The sequence below is a fragment of the Chanodichthys erythropterus genome, chromosome 14 (genome assembly GCF_024489055.1).
Source record: "Chanodichthys erythropterus isolate Z2021 chromosome 14, ASM2448905v1, whole genome shotgun sequence".
Taxonomy (NCBI): Eukaryota; Metazoa; Chordata; class Actinopteri; order Cypriniformes; family Xenocyprididae; genus Chanodichthys; species Chanodichthys erythropterus.
Genome location: NC_090234.1, coordinates 31,233,076 through 31,249,869, shown reverse-complemented (window position 1 = coordinate 31,249,869; position 16,794 = coordinate 31,233,076). Strand labels below are relative to the sequence as shown.

At 36.5% G+C, this 16,794-nt stretch overlaps 1 protein-coding gene across 4 annotated transcripts in view; it reads left to right on the top strand.

Moving 5' to 3' along the window:
- Positions 1-16,794, top strand: part of nalcn (sodium leak channel, non-selective) — a 127,758-nt gene that overhangs the window by 5,021 nt on the left and 105,943 nt on the right. For all 4 annotated transcript variants that reach the window (XM_067408938.1, XM_067408936.1, XM_067408935.1 and 1 more), the window contains exons 6-12: positions 1,924-2,007; positions 2,116-2,255; positions 2,337-2,465; positions 4,906-5,057; positions 8,192-8,334; positions 8,900-9,004; positions 12,126-12,212. In XM_067408938.1, coding sequence (XP_067265039.1) covers positions 1,924-2,007; positions 2,116-2,255; positions 2,337-2,465; positions 4,906-5,057; positions 8,192-8,334; positions 8,900-9,004; positions 12,126-12,212 — 840 coding nt within the window. The remainder of the gene's footprint in view (positions 1-1,923; positions 2,008-2,115; positions 2,256-2,336; positions 2,466-4,905; positions 5,058-8,191; positions 8,335-8,899; positions 9,005-12,125; positions 12,213-16,794) is intronic.

Here is a 16,794-nt window from a genome sequence, read left to right as displayed (position 1 = left end):
GTGAATAAAATAGGCAGGTGGCTAAATAACGTGTGGGTAGTTTAATTGGTGAATCAGGAATAACAACCCCATAGAGAGATATTGAATAGTGAATCATTTGCCTTCTGAACCAGCCACAAGATGCATACAGGATTTTCTTTATCTTTCTTCTGGCATGGAAAGCAGTAAGGTTTATGTAGAAAACAGAGTAATTAATTTGTTTTTTAGCCCTGAGATCGTATGAGCACAGGGTGATTAACCTTGCAGCAATTAAATGCTAAGTTAACACATGCGTTTTAATTTTATTGAAGGAGAGTAACTCACATCATTATTATACAGTGACCTCAACTCAGTTAATTAGGCCAGTATATTTGTTTTGTATTTCCATCTTAAGAGCACTTATGATCTGTGAAAATCAGACTTGTGTTTTTTCTTTATCACTGTTACCAGGCATATTTTTGGTCATTAGGTATATTCTGGACTTGAACACAGCATTATGAACAGTTAACTAATGCAGTAGTCTAAACATTGATTTAATGTAAATAATTAATTATATGTTGTGAATTAGGCAATTTATTTTCATTTTATTAAGTAACTCATTCATCAGCATTAACTATTTCAAATTCAGTATTATCTAGTTGCCATTAATAAAGTCAGTCAGACCTTCACACAATTTTTATGCTATCCATTTAAAAATCATGTTTGTGGCCTACTAATACAGTGTGAGATCTGAGCACTGGAGCTGATCAGAGGCTCTAAAATCCCAGGGGATTTCTGGGCAGATGTCTTGGGAGAACAAGTGCTTTATCCACTGAAGTATCTGTCTCTCTATCAAAGAAGAGCCACCGGAGCGTGAAGACAATCTGTACTCAAGCAAACAAACCTGAGCACGTCACACCTCTGATGTCATTTCCTGTGCAACAGCTGCATGTGTGAATAGGTAGTTGACATGACAAACCCTGTGGTGTCATGAAGTGTGACATGCTGCACTCTATTTAAAACAAACCCTTTCTGACCTCATATTTATTTAAAGACTATATGGAATATTTGGTAACACTTTACAAAAAGGTTCATTAGTTAAACATTAGTTAATGTATTAACTAACATGAACTAACCATGAGCAATACATTTGTTTCTGTATTTACTAATCTTCGTTAACATTAGTTCATTGTTTGTTCATTGTTTGTTCATGTTAGTTTACAGTGCATTAACTAATGTTAACAAGATTTTAATAATGTATTAGTAAATTTTGAAATTAACATAAACAAATATTTATAAATGCTGTATTATAAGTTCATGTTAACTAATGTAGTCAACTAATGTTAACTAATGAACCTTATTCTAAAGTGTTTTTTAAAAAAAAAAACATATACAACTGTTAAAAACTTTGGGGTCTGTAAGATCTTTTATATTCACCCCTGTTGCATTAATTTGATCAAATATACGGTAAAAACAGTAATACTGTGAAATATTTTACAATTTAAAATGTCTCTTTTCTATTTGAATATATTTTAAAATGTAATTTATCCCTGTGATGGCAAAGCTGAATTTTCATCAGTCTTCAGTGTCACATGATCCTCCAGAAATCATTCTAATATGATGACTTAGTTCTCAAGAAACATTTATCATTTAGTTATTTTTTTCATGGGCATGTTATGCTTTCACCTGAAAATTTCCACCTAAATATTTACTCTACCACTAGAGACATAGTTTGATTGTTCTCATTACCTATATTTTTTGTGCCATGTTTACTTTTTCTAGGTAGGGTGCATGCTTGTTAGGCAATGTCTGGCTGGATAAATACTCAGAAGTGCTCACATTGCAGAATTTGGCTGGCTGTTGTTAACAGCTGCCACAATCTTTCATTAGACCGGTAGACCAGCTGCCACTCACCTGTGGACTTTAATTTACAGCCTGTGTCTTATCACCTGCCTCTGTTTCCAGGGAGAGAACTCCTATGTTAAAGACCGCTGGTGCATGTTTGATGGCTTCATGGTGGTCTTCCTCTGGGTCTCTCTTGTGCTTCAGGTATGTGTTCAGTGTTATTTCCAAATTGAATTGTTTCTTTCCAATTAAAAAGGAGTGAGCTTCATAGGTAACTCCACTCATCCACTTGTTCATTTGAATGGTCTCAAGGTGTTTGAAATAGCAGAGATTGTGGACCAAATGTCACCCTGGGGAATGTTACGCATACCGAGGGCCCTCGTTATGATTCGAGCCTTCCGGATCTACTTCCGATTTGAACTGCCACGCACCCGGATAACCAACATTCTCAAGTAAGAGCCCAGCAAGTGCAAATAATGTGAAAATTGTCATCTTGTTTCCATATCAACCACTTAAAATTCGCTTCCTTTCAGGCGGTCGGGGGAGCAGATCTGGAGTGTGTCCATATTTTTGCTATTCTTCCTGCTCCTGTATGGAATTCTGGGGGTTCAGATGTTTGGCACCTTCAATCATCACTGTGTCACCAATGATACGCAGAACGGGTAAGCAAGTTTCATCATCATTATTCTCTCAACTATTTTCTTTAAATCCAATAAAATCATTTAACCTAATAGCCCAAGAAATCAAGAACTTCTCTTTGTGTGGCCAGTTTTATCACACTCCTTCTGGTTTATTATCCCTGGGATGAATCAGGGGATTTAACATTATGCTGCAGTTTTTCCTGGCATCAGCGCGAGATAAGAAGTATGCGTCTGTTGTTGTACACCTCCCACACACATCTGTTCTTTGGAATACAAATCCCATCAGCAGCTGTAAACGTTATTAATAACAGATCATCATTTTCATCATGTGATGTCACGGCCTTATAAACACTCCAGTAAGAACGGCCACATTATATGATATGTTTGTCTGAATTTCTCATTCATTTCACATGGAAGCGCTTGATAAGCCAGCGGAAATTCATGTCTAAAAATGAACAGTAAATCTTGCTGGAAGCACGCATCCCAACTTGAGGGCATGACGAAAGCAGGGTTGAGCGCAGTATTTATGCAGTGTGTGTATGGAGCTGTGGAGGTGGTTCTCTTTTAAAACCCAGGCCTATTTAATATTCCCTTGATGAGTGGCGTGTCAAGCCGGCTCTGAAACAAAGAACCTAAACCATCAGCAACAGAGGAGTGTGCTGAGCACTAATCACAATAATTAACGTTTCCTGTGTTGCCTGGGCATCATGCACATGCTCGCCTCTTTTCAGCAGCTTGGCCTCAATCCGTCTATATGTGCATGAGAGAAAAGAGCTTTTATATTGCGAGATATCTCACTGCAGTGACATTCAATATATTATCATTCAAAAGGTGTTAGGCACAGGGTAAAAAAAAACATTGTCTGCCATATAATATATGTATTTGGGCAGAATTTTCATGCATCAGGCAAGTTGAAGTGTATTTCAGAAAACACAGTGTTGATTATCTTGCAGAACTACAATACTTGTCCTTGGCACAGAGTCGCTATCTGAATTACACAGGGATTCAATGGGAAAATGTGCTAGGGAGTTTGCCAGACTTGTGTCTGTTGGGGATACATTTTTAAATTTGATGTCTCAACGTTTTATTTTTTTGGGTGCTTACAATATGGATGAGCACAAGCCTTGTGACCTTGCCAATCATAAACTGTCACCTTGTTCCACCAATGTCCTACACATTTCTCTCAATTACAGGCAGCGTGTTATGACAGGTGATCAATATAATACATCTCTGTTTCCGTGTCTATTTCTTACCATTTTTATATTATATTATATAGTGGTAAAAGAAGTATCAATCAAAAGGCATTTCTATTTTCAAATAAAATGGATTTTATGACGTTAGCAGGATGTTTTGACTAGTGTTTGTTATCAGTTTCTTCACAGGGATATGTCTTTGGTGGATTATTTATCACTGTATAATTAAAGCTGTTTTGATTCGCCGTTGTGGCTCTGATTGGCCTTTGTGATACTGCAATCAATGATCCCTACTCGTTTCAGAGTCTTTAATAAACAATTTGAAAGTATGTCTGGCGAGCCAATTTGAAAGCATTAATTTTCATTAGAGACATCAAGTGCCTCCTGAAGTAACACCTGTGGTCCAAACTAAAGCTGTCTGCATGTGTATGTGTGTTAGAATATGTGTATCTTTATCATCTTTCAGGGACATTAAAGTCATCAGTTTTGTTTTGAGTGCTAAATACCATTCTGTTTATACACAATTCAGTTATGAAATAGAACGGATACAGTTTATAAGCTAAGCAAATCTAAAAATGAAAATCTAAATAAAATTAGCAAGTGTGTGTGTAAAGAAGAAAAACAAGAAAACACAAATTGTCTGATTTACATAACAAAATTGTGTTTCCCTTCCAAACTTGATTTCTTGTCTTTAAATTAATGTAATTCTCTATAATGTGCAATCTAATACTGTAGATTAAATTATGTAGGTCGAATGTGAACCAATCAAGCACTAAAAAAATATTTTTTGTTGTTGACATTACTGAAACTGTATTCCTTGCATGCTTTTCATTGGACTTACTGTAATGTGAAGAGTAAAATTATTTTATATGTTTTTGAGCAAGATGAGAAAAAGGCTTGATAGTGTTTAATGTTAAATTATGTTGGTATTTAGAATCATTTTAATCACACTGGGTTACCATTGTTGTGAAGAGCTTTTGCTTAGCCTGAGGATGGATACAGATGAGGACGGAAACATGTATGCATGTATTCTCCTGTATGTATATTCTCCTGTAAAACTCCTGTCTCATGTACAGTTAGAGTCATACCTGTTAGTAAATACGGTTGTCAGTCCCAAATGCTGACTGTGTGTGTTGCCAGAGAGGACCAGGATAACACTGCTAATCTGTGAGAAAACACCAGATGGCCTGTTACAATATAATGGTTAATTTGATCAGATATAACATTTGATGATGATTCTTTGAAATCTCACTCTGGTCTTTTTCCAGTAGTGTGACATGGAACAGCCTTGCGATCCCTGATACACACTGCTCTCCAAATGGGGAGGGTTATCAGTGTCCGGCGGGGTTCAAGTGTGTGGATCTGGAAGACTTTGGACTTAGCAGACAGGAACTTGGATATAGTGGCTTCAATGAGCTTGGTGAGTCATTGCGGCACTTACGTGATAAAATGGTGTTTGTGATTTTGTTTCTTCTCTATGTTAATTTTTCATCCGCTCTGTTTTCTGAAGAATATATGCCTGTGCAGAATTACAGCTCACATCTTCCTTGAAATCTAAAATCCCTAACCTAACTTACATATTAGCAATGTTATAGTACTATAGCAGTTAATTACAGTTACCAATCATATAATAATATGACATAGAATATGCATTACTGTAAAATAGTTCTGAACACAGCTCATCCAATTAAGATAAAGAATCAGAACTATCTGCTTTGTAATTCACTTTTTTATATGTCTCCAAATTTGTCCTGCTGTTGCAAAAATATTATATTATGAGTATTATTGTTTTACTTCACTAAAAACATTATGTCTGGAATATTATTATTATTATTATTATATTTACCAGGAAATATGAGCCTGATTGATCTAGTTTTAGTTGTCTGTGAAAAGTTATACCATCTCTGCCCTTTGTAATTATTTATAGTGATTAAGAGCAATTATGTTTTTTTTGACAAAGTGTGATTAATTATGGCATTGTTGGCTGAAGCGTTTTGAGTTGATCTATGCATTATGTGCAAGCAAACACAAACAGATAAATGCCTTCTCACTCTGCATTTAGGAAATGTTATATTTTCAGCAAAGCTTATATTTCAAAGCATTATGAAGGCAGCTTCACAAATAGACCAGTTTATTTAAGCACCATGATCTGTACACAGCAGCATGCCACATTTTATCATTATTTTTTTTTTTTTTATCGCTTCCATTTGAGATAAATCCACTAGAAAGGTGCACAGAGCATTGCCACTAATCTCCAAATAGCCATGAAGGGAGGCTTTTCTCTAGAAAAACAGTCATGGCTTTGAACCGTTGACTTACAGAACATTTAGATCTGCGAAAGGGCCCTTCTTCGTCCTTTTTATAGAGTTCAGTACACAGATAAGTCATGTGTAAGTCAACCAGAACTGCTCCTGCATCAGTGATCTGTTGTCCATTCATCCGTGTTCACAGTGCGGTTTGCAGCCTCCACAACAATGGCTTATTTTGGCTTCCAAGATTCAGGGAGGCAGAAACATAAAGTATGATTGGAAAAAGTCACATATCAGGGTTAATATATATTTTATGCAGATCCAGTTGGACTGCCAACGTTTTTACTGACCCCATCACATTTTTGAGGTCACATTTTTAGATCATGTTAATAATTGTATTCTTTATTTGAATTTATTTGATGTTAGTTTATTTAAAACTTAAATAACAGCACTGTAGGAACACAGTGAAGGCTTTTTGAATATTGTGTTTTTTCACAGAAATTGGAGTCTTGATACCCTTTCTTAGGCCATCCAGTAAGAAATGGGAATAGAGTTTCCTTTGCTGGACACAATGATTTATCCCTAAGTGATTTTTAATGGGAGTCCTTAGTTTGCCAAGTGTATTTCCCTCTAATTCATCCAGGGAAAAACTCTGTTACTGTTTATACTAAAGCATGTACTTTATCTAATTTAACACACTTTTGTGAAAAAGCCAATTGAAATAGTGTATTTCATCAATATGGGTCCCTGTAAAGGATATGTGTATGGTTGGTGAATCTAACCTTTACAGGGCCCTGCCAGTGTCCTTGGCCCATTCTGCCCTCAGACCTGGTGGGAAATGGCAGGAAGCAGAACTGAGTGGCATGCTTCCTGCTGGCCTTTGGCAGCCATATCGCAGCACGGCATCATGGGTCACCATGAGTGCAGAGATAACATCATTGAGAGGTTGGAACTAAAGAGCACATCATACAGTGTATATGAAATAGGTCATTTTATGATGTAATTTCTAAGCTGTTTAAGAAACAGTATTATTTTGATATTACTTATACTGTTACAATATTAATTAATGCACCAGGCACATGGTCCAAAAGGGTTGTACTTAATACAATGTCTCTTAATGAGTCATGGGCGTGTTTTTGTTTTTTTGTTTCAATCAGATTGTTATCTCCCATTCCCTTTTAAAGCCAGGTGCACTTGTTGTGCACCCACATTTAGGCGCATATTTCTAACGCGTCCTTTAAATTAAAAAAATATATATACTGCACCATTGACTTTAAACCAGGTTTTTGTTGGTCAATGGCGCAGTCGTTTTCAGTTGTCTCAAAATAGCAACACGCCAGCAATGCGCCTGAACACACCTTGTTTTCAGACCAGCACACCCATGGGTGAACAGATAGGTGCGAGTGCATTTGCTATTTAAACAAGGTGGGCGCTGGATGTGAAAATGATAACTGCGTCGGGATGTAACTAGCAAAAAACACTTGCGTCGCACCTGGCGTCGCATTGCGCCGGTGTATGATAGGGCCCTTAGAGAGCATATGTATAACGCCATCATGGCTTATTTTGAATTTTGAATCGCAAAGGATAGATCTTTGATCAGAAACCTTTACTATACAGTACTTAAGGTAAAGGAGGTCTGTCATTTCAGGAGAGTGCTGTCCACACTGGCATTCCCAGGAAAAAATGCTTTGTGCCATGATAGTGCCATAATGACTTTCATCCTTATTCATTTTTATTGTATAGAAAAGACAATAAAATACTAAATATCTCCCTTTGTATAAAACAGGATTTGGAACAGTGTGAGGGTGGCTAAATAACAGAATTAATACTGTAAATAACAACAGACTATTCATATAAGTTCCTTGAGGATTTGTCCTCTTTCCTCTCATCTTTTATGAAATCACACTTGTATGATCAAAAAGACATCATACATAATCATAAGCAAAAAGACATAATACAGCATAGCCATGAATGCATTCCGTCCTTGAGTGTGTAGTTCTTCATAGCCTAGTTCCTTTGATATACAGATACTGTTACACTCCGGCACAACATGGAACCAAAGAGTGCTTCAGAAGTGCAGATAACCATCTCATTCAGCTGTTGGAGACAGAAACACATAGCTGGGTAATAGGAAGCACCTGACAAGGTTCACTAATGCCAAGACTGTGTTTATGTCTGAATTTTTGTGTCTCAGTGCCCAGTCAGACCACTCTGGGGGCACAGGAACATCTCAAACATGAGCTTTTCCCCCTCCTCTGTCCTCTCGTGTCCCTATCATGACCCTTCTTGTCTTCTCCTCTTGCAGGCACCAGTATATTCACCGTATACGAGGCCGCGTCTCAGGAGGGTTGGGTCTTCATCATGTATCGAGCCATCGACAGCTTCCCACGCTGGCGCTCATATTTCTACTTCATCACGCTTATCTTCTTCCTCGCCTGGCTGGTCAAGGTGGAAAAAGCCTTTTCTTCTTACACCAGTGATCTGCAAAAACTTAGTCATAATCTGCACATGGTTCCTCCTTCATTTCTAGTCATAGAAAAGTCAGGGTTATTCGAGGTCTCTTTTATGCTCTCTCTTATTCATTTATTTGATCAAAAATACAGTAAAAACAGTAATAATATAATAATACATATTATTATAAGTATGAAAATTATTGTTTTAAACAAATTGTTTAAGTGTAGTATGGACCTCAGAGGAAAAATGTATTATGAAACACACTTAAATTCAGATGGTCGACGAATATTCAGGGTTCACTGCAAGTTAATGTCTGCTGAAACAATCTGTGGTTATCAATTAATAAGGAAATAATTTTGACACATCAGCAGTTTGAATTCAAACCTCACTACAAATTAAAGACAACAGTTTTGACATGTTAGATAATATATTGTATGTATTTTATCAATAACCCAGATCTGTGTTCAGACTATTCACTTACATGCCTGACAGCAACCACAAGCATTCAATAAAATCCTCATTTATGGGCATCCATTTAATTATTTGCTTGTATTTCCAGAATGTGTTCATCGCTGTGATTATAGAAACTTTTGCTGAGATCAGAGTGCAGTTCCAGCAAATGTGGGGGTCCCGGAGCAGCACTACATCAACAGCTACTACACAGGTAAAGGCAAAAAACTAGCTTCGTTGTATGATTCATTTTCCACATTTGTTAATCTCTTTGATCATCCCTCTGTTCAAAATATTTATGGGCAGATGTAATTAAACCAACCAAAGCAAAAATATCAAAATCTTCAATATTAGCATTTATTATTATTAAGCACAGACCGACACACCAACACAGACATCTGAAGGAATTCTTCCCATAATTCTTTGGAGGCTGTGAGTCTGGCTTCCCTGGCCTTCAGCAGGCAGGATACACCCAACAGCAAGCTGTTTTTTAAATAAATTTGGCTGCTTGTCAGGTGGGGGCCCCGAACGGCACAGAGAGATTTGATTGGGCGGCTGGCAGACTCAAGGGTGAGTCATAGAGGAATGTGGCTGAAAGCACAGCAGGCTGAAAGAGAGGAAAAGATGGTGAATGTGTCATTCAGCTTGGATTTGATGTGACTGATCAACTGAAAGGATATAGATAATCAATTAACCCTAAATGCTCTTGCTTTCCTGCCTGCAAAGCTCTCCTGTGGGGAAACCTGTCCTGTTGATTTTATACAACCATCGCCTACCTAATGTTTGGTGAGAAATTCACACTAACCAAGCTAATGGTGCAAATGCACAGAAAATCTGGAGTGGGGGCGTGGTGTGAAAAGTTGTGTGTGTAATTGTGTGAACTGAGGCATAGTGTCTCCCTGACTGCGCCAGTCACAGTGCCAGAGCCAGTCCTGGAGCAGAGCCTTGGAGGTTGGCATGAGTGGAGCTGGCAGCTTTTTTGGCAGCACAGGAGTGACCTGACCACCGTTATTCAAGTCTTATGGTTGTAGAAGTGCACTCTGGAAAAGAACGGTTTTAGGAACATTTATTCCAGCACTGCTTTAGTAGGGTAAATCTCATGAAGAAATGCCTGATACATATGTCACCTCAAACAAAAATAACAAATCATGTAGAAATCCAAGGACCCTTAAAATTCTCATTTCTGTAATCCAAAACAAATCTTGTTCTTGTTACTGAAATACATGAAAATCGTCATGTCTTATATTTTTCATAATATAAATAATCCCAAAAGAACAGCATTTTTTCTTTACTGTCACTTTCGATCAATTTAATGCATCCATGCTGAATAAAAAACTAAAATAAATCTTACTAAACCTAAACTTTTGAATGGTAATGAACAGTACATGTTCTTGACAGGTTTCATAATACTCCACTACACCAAAGAATACCATACTACCATAAAATAAATGATTAAGAAATGAGAAAAGGATGGCCATGTGTTTTTAAAATGGAATACAATTCTGTTGCAAATCTACAGTAAAGCCTTCCAAAAGCAATAAGACAAATCTTATTTTGAGGACACAAAGTTGAATTGTCTTCAGTAAAATATAGTTTTCCAAGCCCATTTCCATTTACAGAACTTTGAATCGATTCCTTATCTATAATGTCTGCAGTGAAATGGTATTATGTAGTCTTTTGCTCTTGGTCTAGGTAAGGCTATTTTGGGGGGCTAAAACTTCACATAGCCTAGGAATGTGTGTGAGAGTCTTGGTTTGTTATTTCCTGTCATGAAATATTGGACAAGAAACGCCAGCTTAAATTCAAAGGGTCTGTTACTGTTTTGAAAGTAATTCACAATGTCTTTTTTTTAACCATTTGAAATATAAGCGCATATTTATACAAACAATTTACATTGGTATACTGTCATAGTAACGTTTGAATACAATTTTGGACACGCATTTATTAAAGCAGGTCACAATGTTATTGTGACCTCATAAATATGCAAATAAGAATGATAACCCGGGGTTTATAAATATAAAGTCTGAAATCGTGAACCCTGACTACCCAGAATTAAAAATGACCCTGAGTTAACAAATTTAACTGTTGTGACCTTGAAAACAACAGCCTTTCTGTGTCTTAATTTTAATTACGCTGAAATGTTTTTATTGAAGAAAAATCTCTTCGGGTACACAAAACCTTGGTTTATTGAGTGTTAGACAATGCGACTTAGAATGATTCCCTTAATCTGAAAGAAATAAAAAGAATAAAGTTCTCCTGGGGCCTGATGATACTCTTTGGCAAGATTTGCACCATCCCTTTTGTGACTGACTTATAAAAAATAATATAATTCAATAAGGCCCCTTAATAAGATTACCACATGAATGGCAAAGTTATAATTACAAGACTATGAGGAGAAACTTTTTAAATATCTATTTATGTAGGTAACCTTTTTAATCTGTCAGAGCTGAAGGGGCATTGTGAGCTTAATGACTGTCATTTCTCTTGGGTTTAATTGGTTATCTATTCTTCTGAACTGATAAAAGACAGACATAAGTGGAACAGCAGCAGTGCACATTAGGAACAGCCATAGGCAGATTTTACTTTTGTGCTTGGGGGTGGGGATGTGAATAATGGGAGGGGGCACAAAATATCTGAAGCTCAGTATATATTTGGAAAATGTACGACAACATTTAATGTGGCACATAGACGTGCATCTCATTCGAAACCTTTTGTACTATGGACATGAATAGTATGTCAAATTATGTGGTTTGTTGAAGAGAGGAGGGCTATTAGTTTTCTAAACAATAAGTTTTATTTAGATTTTCATATTGCAGATGATTAAAAAAAAAGGCTTCAAGTAGAGCCATCTGATAGTTCTGGGCTGTGTACATATGGATATGAGTAGCCTCTGTTGTTTGCCAGATTCAAGGTGCCTGCTGAAGCATCGCCTCCCTCCTCTAGTCCCTGCTGTCTCCGCCACTGTCTCCTCGTATCTGTCATGGTGAAGTCATGGTGCATTTAGATTCTGAAATGTGAAAAGATGCTCATCGGATCATGAAGTCAATTTCTTGTGACCTTGCCTGTGTTTACAAAATGGTTATGAAGTTGGTGAAGAATTACAATATAATTGCCAATTGTTTTTGTGATTGTCAATTGTCTTTGAAGCCAACTCTTTTGCTTATTTTTCCCCCACTTGATTTGCTACATTTATGTTATGAAATATGCATTTTGATGTCATTTAGAATTATTTTATGTTAACTGACAGACCGCCAGTCATTCACACTTGTTAACAATTGGCCTTCCCTTTCTCCTTCATTCTTTCCCTCTCTCTTCATCTCTTCTCCTGGTGGCAGATGTTTCACGAGGACGCGTCTGGAGGATGGCAGCTCGTGGCAGTGGACGTGAATAAACCACATGGCCGGGCGCCTGCTTGCCTCCAGGTACCAGACATGCGATTTAATGGCACTGACGCCCCCGACTGTCAGCACACCCTTACTATTGCCTGACTGCCACATCTAATGCCACACTGCTGTGTGGGAGTGCAAGAAATGTTTGCTGCAGGCAGCCCGAACACAATAGCCACATTTAGATTTCGCTCAAACTAGCTGGTAGGAATTTGACAGAGAATGAATAGACTGTGGAATGAACACAGCAAAGATGCCCCCCTCCCCCCATTGTGAGCCCAGTTTAGCACATGCACAATATATACATCAGTATGCTTTCTATATACAGTAACTCACATTCCCAGACACCCATATTAATATACTTAATATCTTTGCATAAGCACAATAGTTTTTTTTTACTCTTTCCTCTTGTGTTACTTTAAATCAGTGAGTATAAGTCAACATGAAATCAATACTGACCCAATTTACTTTCAATTTACCATGTTCCTTGTCTTATTCTACATGAGTTTTCAGTACATGTTATTCAAAAGAAAATAAGGATTTCAAATACCATTTTAGGTTTACTTTAATGGACAAAAAGTTAAATGGCTCATTTTAATACTGCAGAGAAATTATGAATTGGGTTTGAATGGTCATAGAATGGAGTGGGCTTTTGATGGTTGATAATACCATAATAACAGAAAAAACAGCATCTGGAGAGAGTCTAATGGTACTTACATTTAAACTGACTTTTAGATCTGCCTACACAAAGGGAGAGAGAGAGAGATCATCAGTGAAAATAGGCCCTCAGCAGAGTCACATAGAATTTAATATCCAAAAATACATTTTAATGCATCATCACACTATTTGGGTTAACAGTGTAATCCTGGTGAAAAGCTTGAATTTTGTTCTCACATGGCTTTTCAATTGTGCCCATGGTAGAGAGCATTTGAAAATATTCAGTGTATGTTAAAAAAAAAAAAAAAAGACTGGCATTTAATGACATTTCTGGGCCCAGGTTTTCATGAGGTGATCCCATCAGGTAAAGGAAAGCTTTTGTATTTCCTCAGAGAAGGGCAAAGGTTACAGGGATGGGATGGGGTGAACGCGAGAGAGAATTCAGCAAGTGGGTGGAGATGTAGTTCATCATAGACTTCAATCACAATGGCTTTCAGCACAATTATGTGAACTATTATTGAAGAGTCGTGCCACAAATGGCAGACAAATGAGCACTAACCTGGACTGAAATGAAAGGAAACTCATTTTTTCCCCTTACTACTTATGAAAGGGAATGAAGTTGTAATAAAAAAGGGTAGGGCAGTATTTATACAGCTAATTATATATATAATTAGGGCACTTCAGTTTTAAAAAGATTCCTTTAACTTAAACTCAAAGAAATTTCTGTCATATTTTTTATTTTATTTTTACTTTTTTTTTTTCTTCATGAGAAGTATGTCCCCTTCTAATTGTAATATAATTATATAAGAGGGATTATATTGTAATGTTTAGTCCCAAGGAAGATGATACAAGGTTCAACTAGCTCTGTTCAACTAACAAAAAGGTTTTATATAAAACAAACCAAATTAATTCGCAGATGAGCAGGTAAGGTGACAGTGTGTGAACAAAACAACACAAACGAGAATGGACAATTAAAGAATGAATGGGTGTGCTATATGTCCGTGGCCAAGCCTAGTGTCAAGGCCACAGAGGTCAATCTGTCATGGCCCCCTGAACCGCCTTTGGCCTCTGTACTGTCGGCGCCGCCCTGGAGGCTTCCTGTCCCGCTTAGCCATGTCCTCATCAGCCAGAGATTGTATATTATAGGGAGATGAGAGGGTCTGTATCTCTTACCATTGGAGAAAGTGTAACGGTTAACTTTAATCATGTGCGGCACTTCTTAGCCTATCGTGTAATGGCCTCTGGTCTCCTTCCCTGCGTCCCTAGCATTAGCCGTTACGTTTTTTTTGGCTAAAGGTTGCAGGCTTGCCTTCCAGTGGCTTTGTCGTCAGACTCCAGATCGCCCACCCTCCCACCCTTGTGGATGTAATATGGTGCGAGGTCACGCCTGCCTGTCACGTTTTGAGTTTTGTTCATGTTTAAGTTTGTTTTTTGATTTGTGTTTCTATTCACCATTTGATTCTTGGCTGGTTTTCTTGTTCTGTGTATTAGACTTGTTCTGTCCCGGAGTTTCTCTTTTGTAAAGGTTTTTTTAAATTATTTTTTTAGTTTGTTTGTTAAAAGCCTGCTGCACTTTGATCCAGCAGCTCTCCTTTGTTTGCAACCAACGGTGACAAGAGGCTACAATTAATCTCCATAAAAAATTCTTGTTCCATCAATATTGTCACCACATACAGTATTTTACATTTACACCCTGTTCTCTTTGCATCAATTATCTTTTTTTTATAAAAACAAGGGTTGTAAAAATCGTAATAAATAATTGCAATTAAATTACTTTTTTTTTTCATCTGTATGAATGCCAACAGTTTTCAATATAGCTAAATAAAAATAAGAGTTGTGTGTATGTTTTACTTATAAACATCAGACAGATAATGATTTATGCAACAGATGCTTACAAAATAATTGCAGTAGTTTATAGAAGAGCATAGGGGAAATACTGTACAAACTCTGAACATTATATGCAAACCTATAATAATTAAATTACATATTAAATAATACAAACCATTAGCAATAATAATGTTACTAAACCGTATAGTGAGTCCACGTTGGATTATCATACTTATATCTCTGATGAGGATTGATACTTCCTTTGAAAATTATAGCAAATATTAGAATGGTGTTCCACACAGAAAGAAAATGCAGATTTGAGCCTTCTCAAAAGTCTCTTTAGACTAGTTGACTAGTCAGTTTCAAAATTTCCTTTTAAACGTTAATGAAATTAGCCGTTGCACCAGCATCTGAAATTAAGTTGATTTCAAAAATAGTTTTTTTTTTAAATTAATTTATGGGAAACAGTATAGTAATATACTCTGAAAAAAACAAAAAGCTAATAAAAATAATTTTAAAAATCTGCCGCAGATACATTTTATCTGTCATTGTGTGCAATCAGTTTTTATATCATAAATCAACAGTATAGACTAACATCTGTATGTTTCTGTTGTAGGCAGACAGCGTCTTCTTTCTGATATATTTAAACTGGAAGCAGTGGCTATTCTGTATTTATTTGTGTTTCATTATATGGTTAAGGTTAATGGGGTCTGCTTGATCTCTTCTCCAAAGGCCACCTTGATGTTAATTAGGCCTTTGCATTCCCTTATGTTATAATTGCACTACAGCTATTCTATTGGATTCTTTAAGCAAGTTTCTCAAGTAAAGGATTTCTTGTCTAGCGTTTTGCACTTGTCTTACTGCAAACTTTTTTATAAGTTTCAATTCAGGCTGTAGATCTCTCAAAAATAAATGTTTCATTGAAGTTTATATACTGACCTTTACAATACGGGATTTGAATTTTTACTTTAATAACATAAAAATCAGTTGAGTCTGCATAGTATTTTTTAAATAAACCAAGTACAGATTTTTTTTCCCCCAGACTGTGACTGCTTGGTAAGACAATTTTCTGTTGTACTTTGAGATCTGAACATAGTAAATGTATTGTGACCATGCTTATAAGATAATGTGTTGTTGCATGTTGCTTGTGACGTTCATTTCTGGTTAAGACAATAACGCAGATTAACACAGAAAGACGGTTCTCATTGCATAACCATTCCGTGCCGATCCGGGCCAGCTGATACGATTACAGTTTCATTTTCCACTGTGGGGCTGATAACGGACGCTTTTTGGAATGTAATATAAAAGTGTCTGTCGATGCCTTGGTAACGCAACCGTTTACTTATGAAATGAGATGTAAATAATGACTGTGTTATTGAGAATGATTAGATATTTATTTTAACTTTTATTAATTTGTGTTTACATCACTCAAATGGAGCGCTTGTGCTGTGCCATACCAGGCTCCAGTGGAAACCCAACTGGAACAGTTCCTTACTATTCTAGGAACTGTTGGACCTGACGGTGGAAAAGCGGCTATTGTATCTCTTGACATAGTATATCGTGCCTGTTCAAAACAGTGTATATTTGCATTTTTTGGTATTTCTTAATGATTAGTGTGTTAGATGTTAGATAAGAGTTAGACTTAAAAAAAAAAAAAAAAAATTGGACATAGTTGACTTGTTATATAGAAAAAAAAAAACAAATGGAACATTCTTTAAAATATTTTTAGTTTTCCACAAAAGAAAGAAAGTCAAATGACATTATGGTGAGTAAATGATAACAGAATTTGGTTACACTTTATTTTAAGATGTCCTTGTTGCAGAGTAATTAAACATTCAAGTACTGAGTAATATTAACTACATATATATCATTGCATAATTTATATTTATTACTATAGTAACTACATGTAACGTGTAACTGTCAGCAAGGGTTGAGGACAGGCACACAAAGATGATGATTTAGGTAGATAGGATTTAATAAGATTCAAAGTCATATCCAAATACAGGGAACAGAAGAAACAAAACCACAAACAGATGCTAACATAACTGTAGACCGGATAAATGAGAACTGAAACTGTCCTAAAGTTTCATGAATGCTGGTTGGTAATATAATCACTGTGGGGCATCAGTTAGAA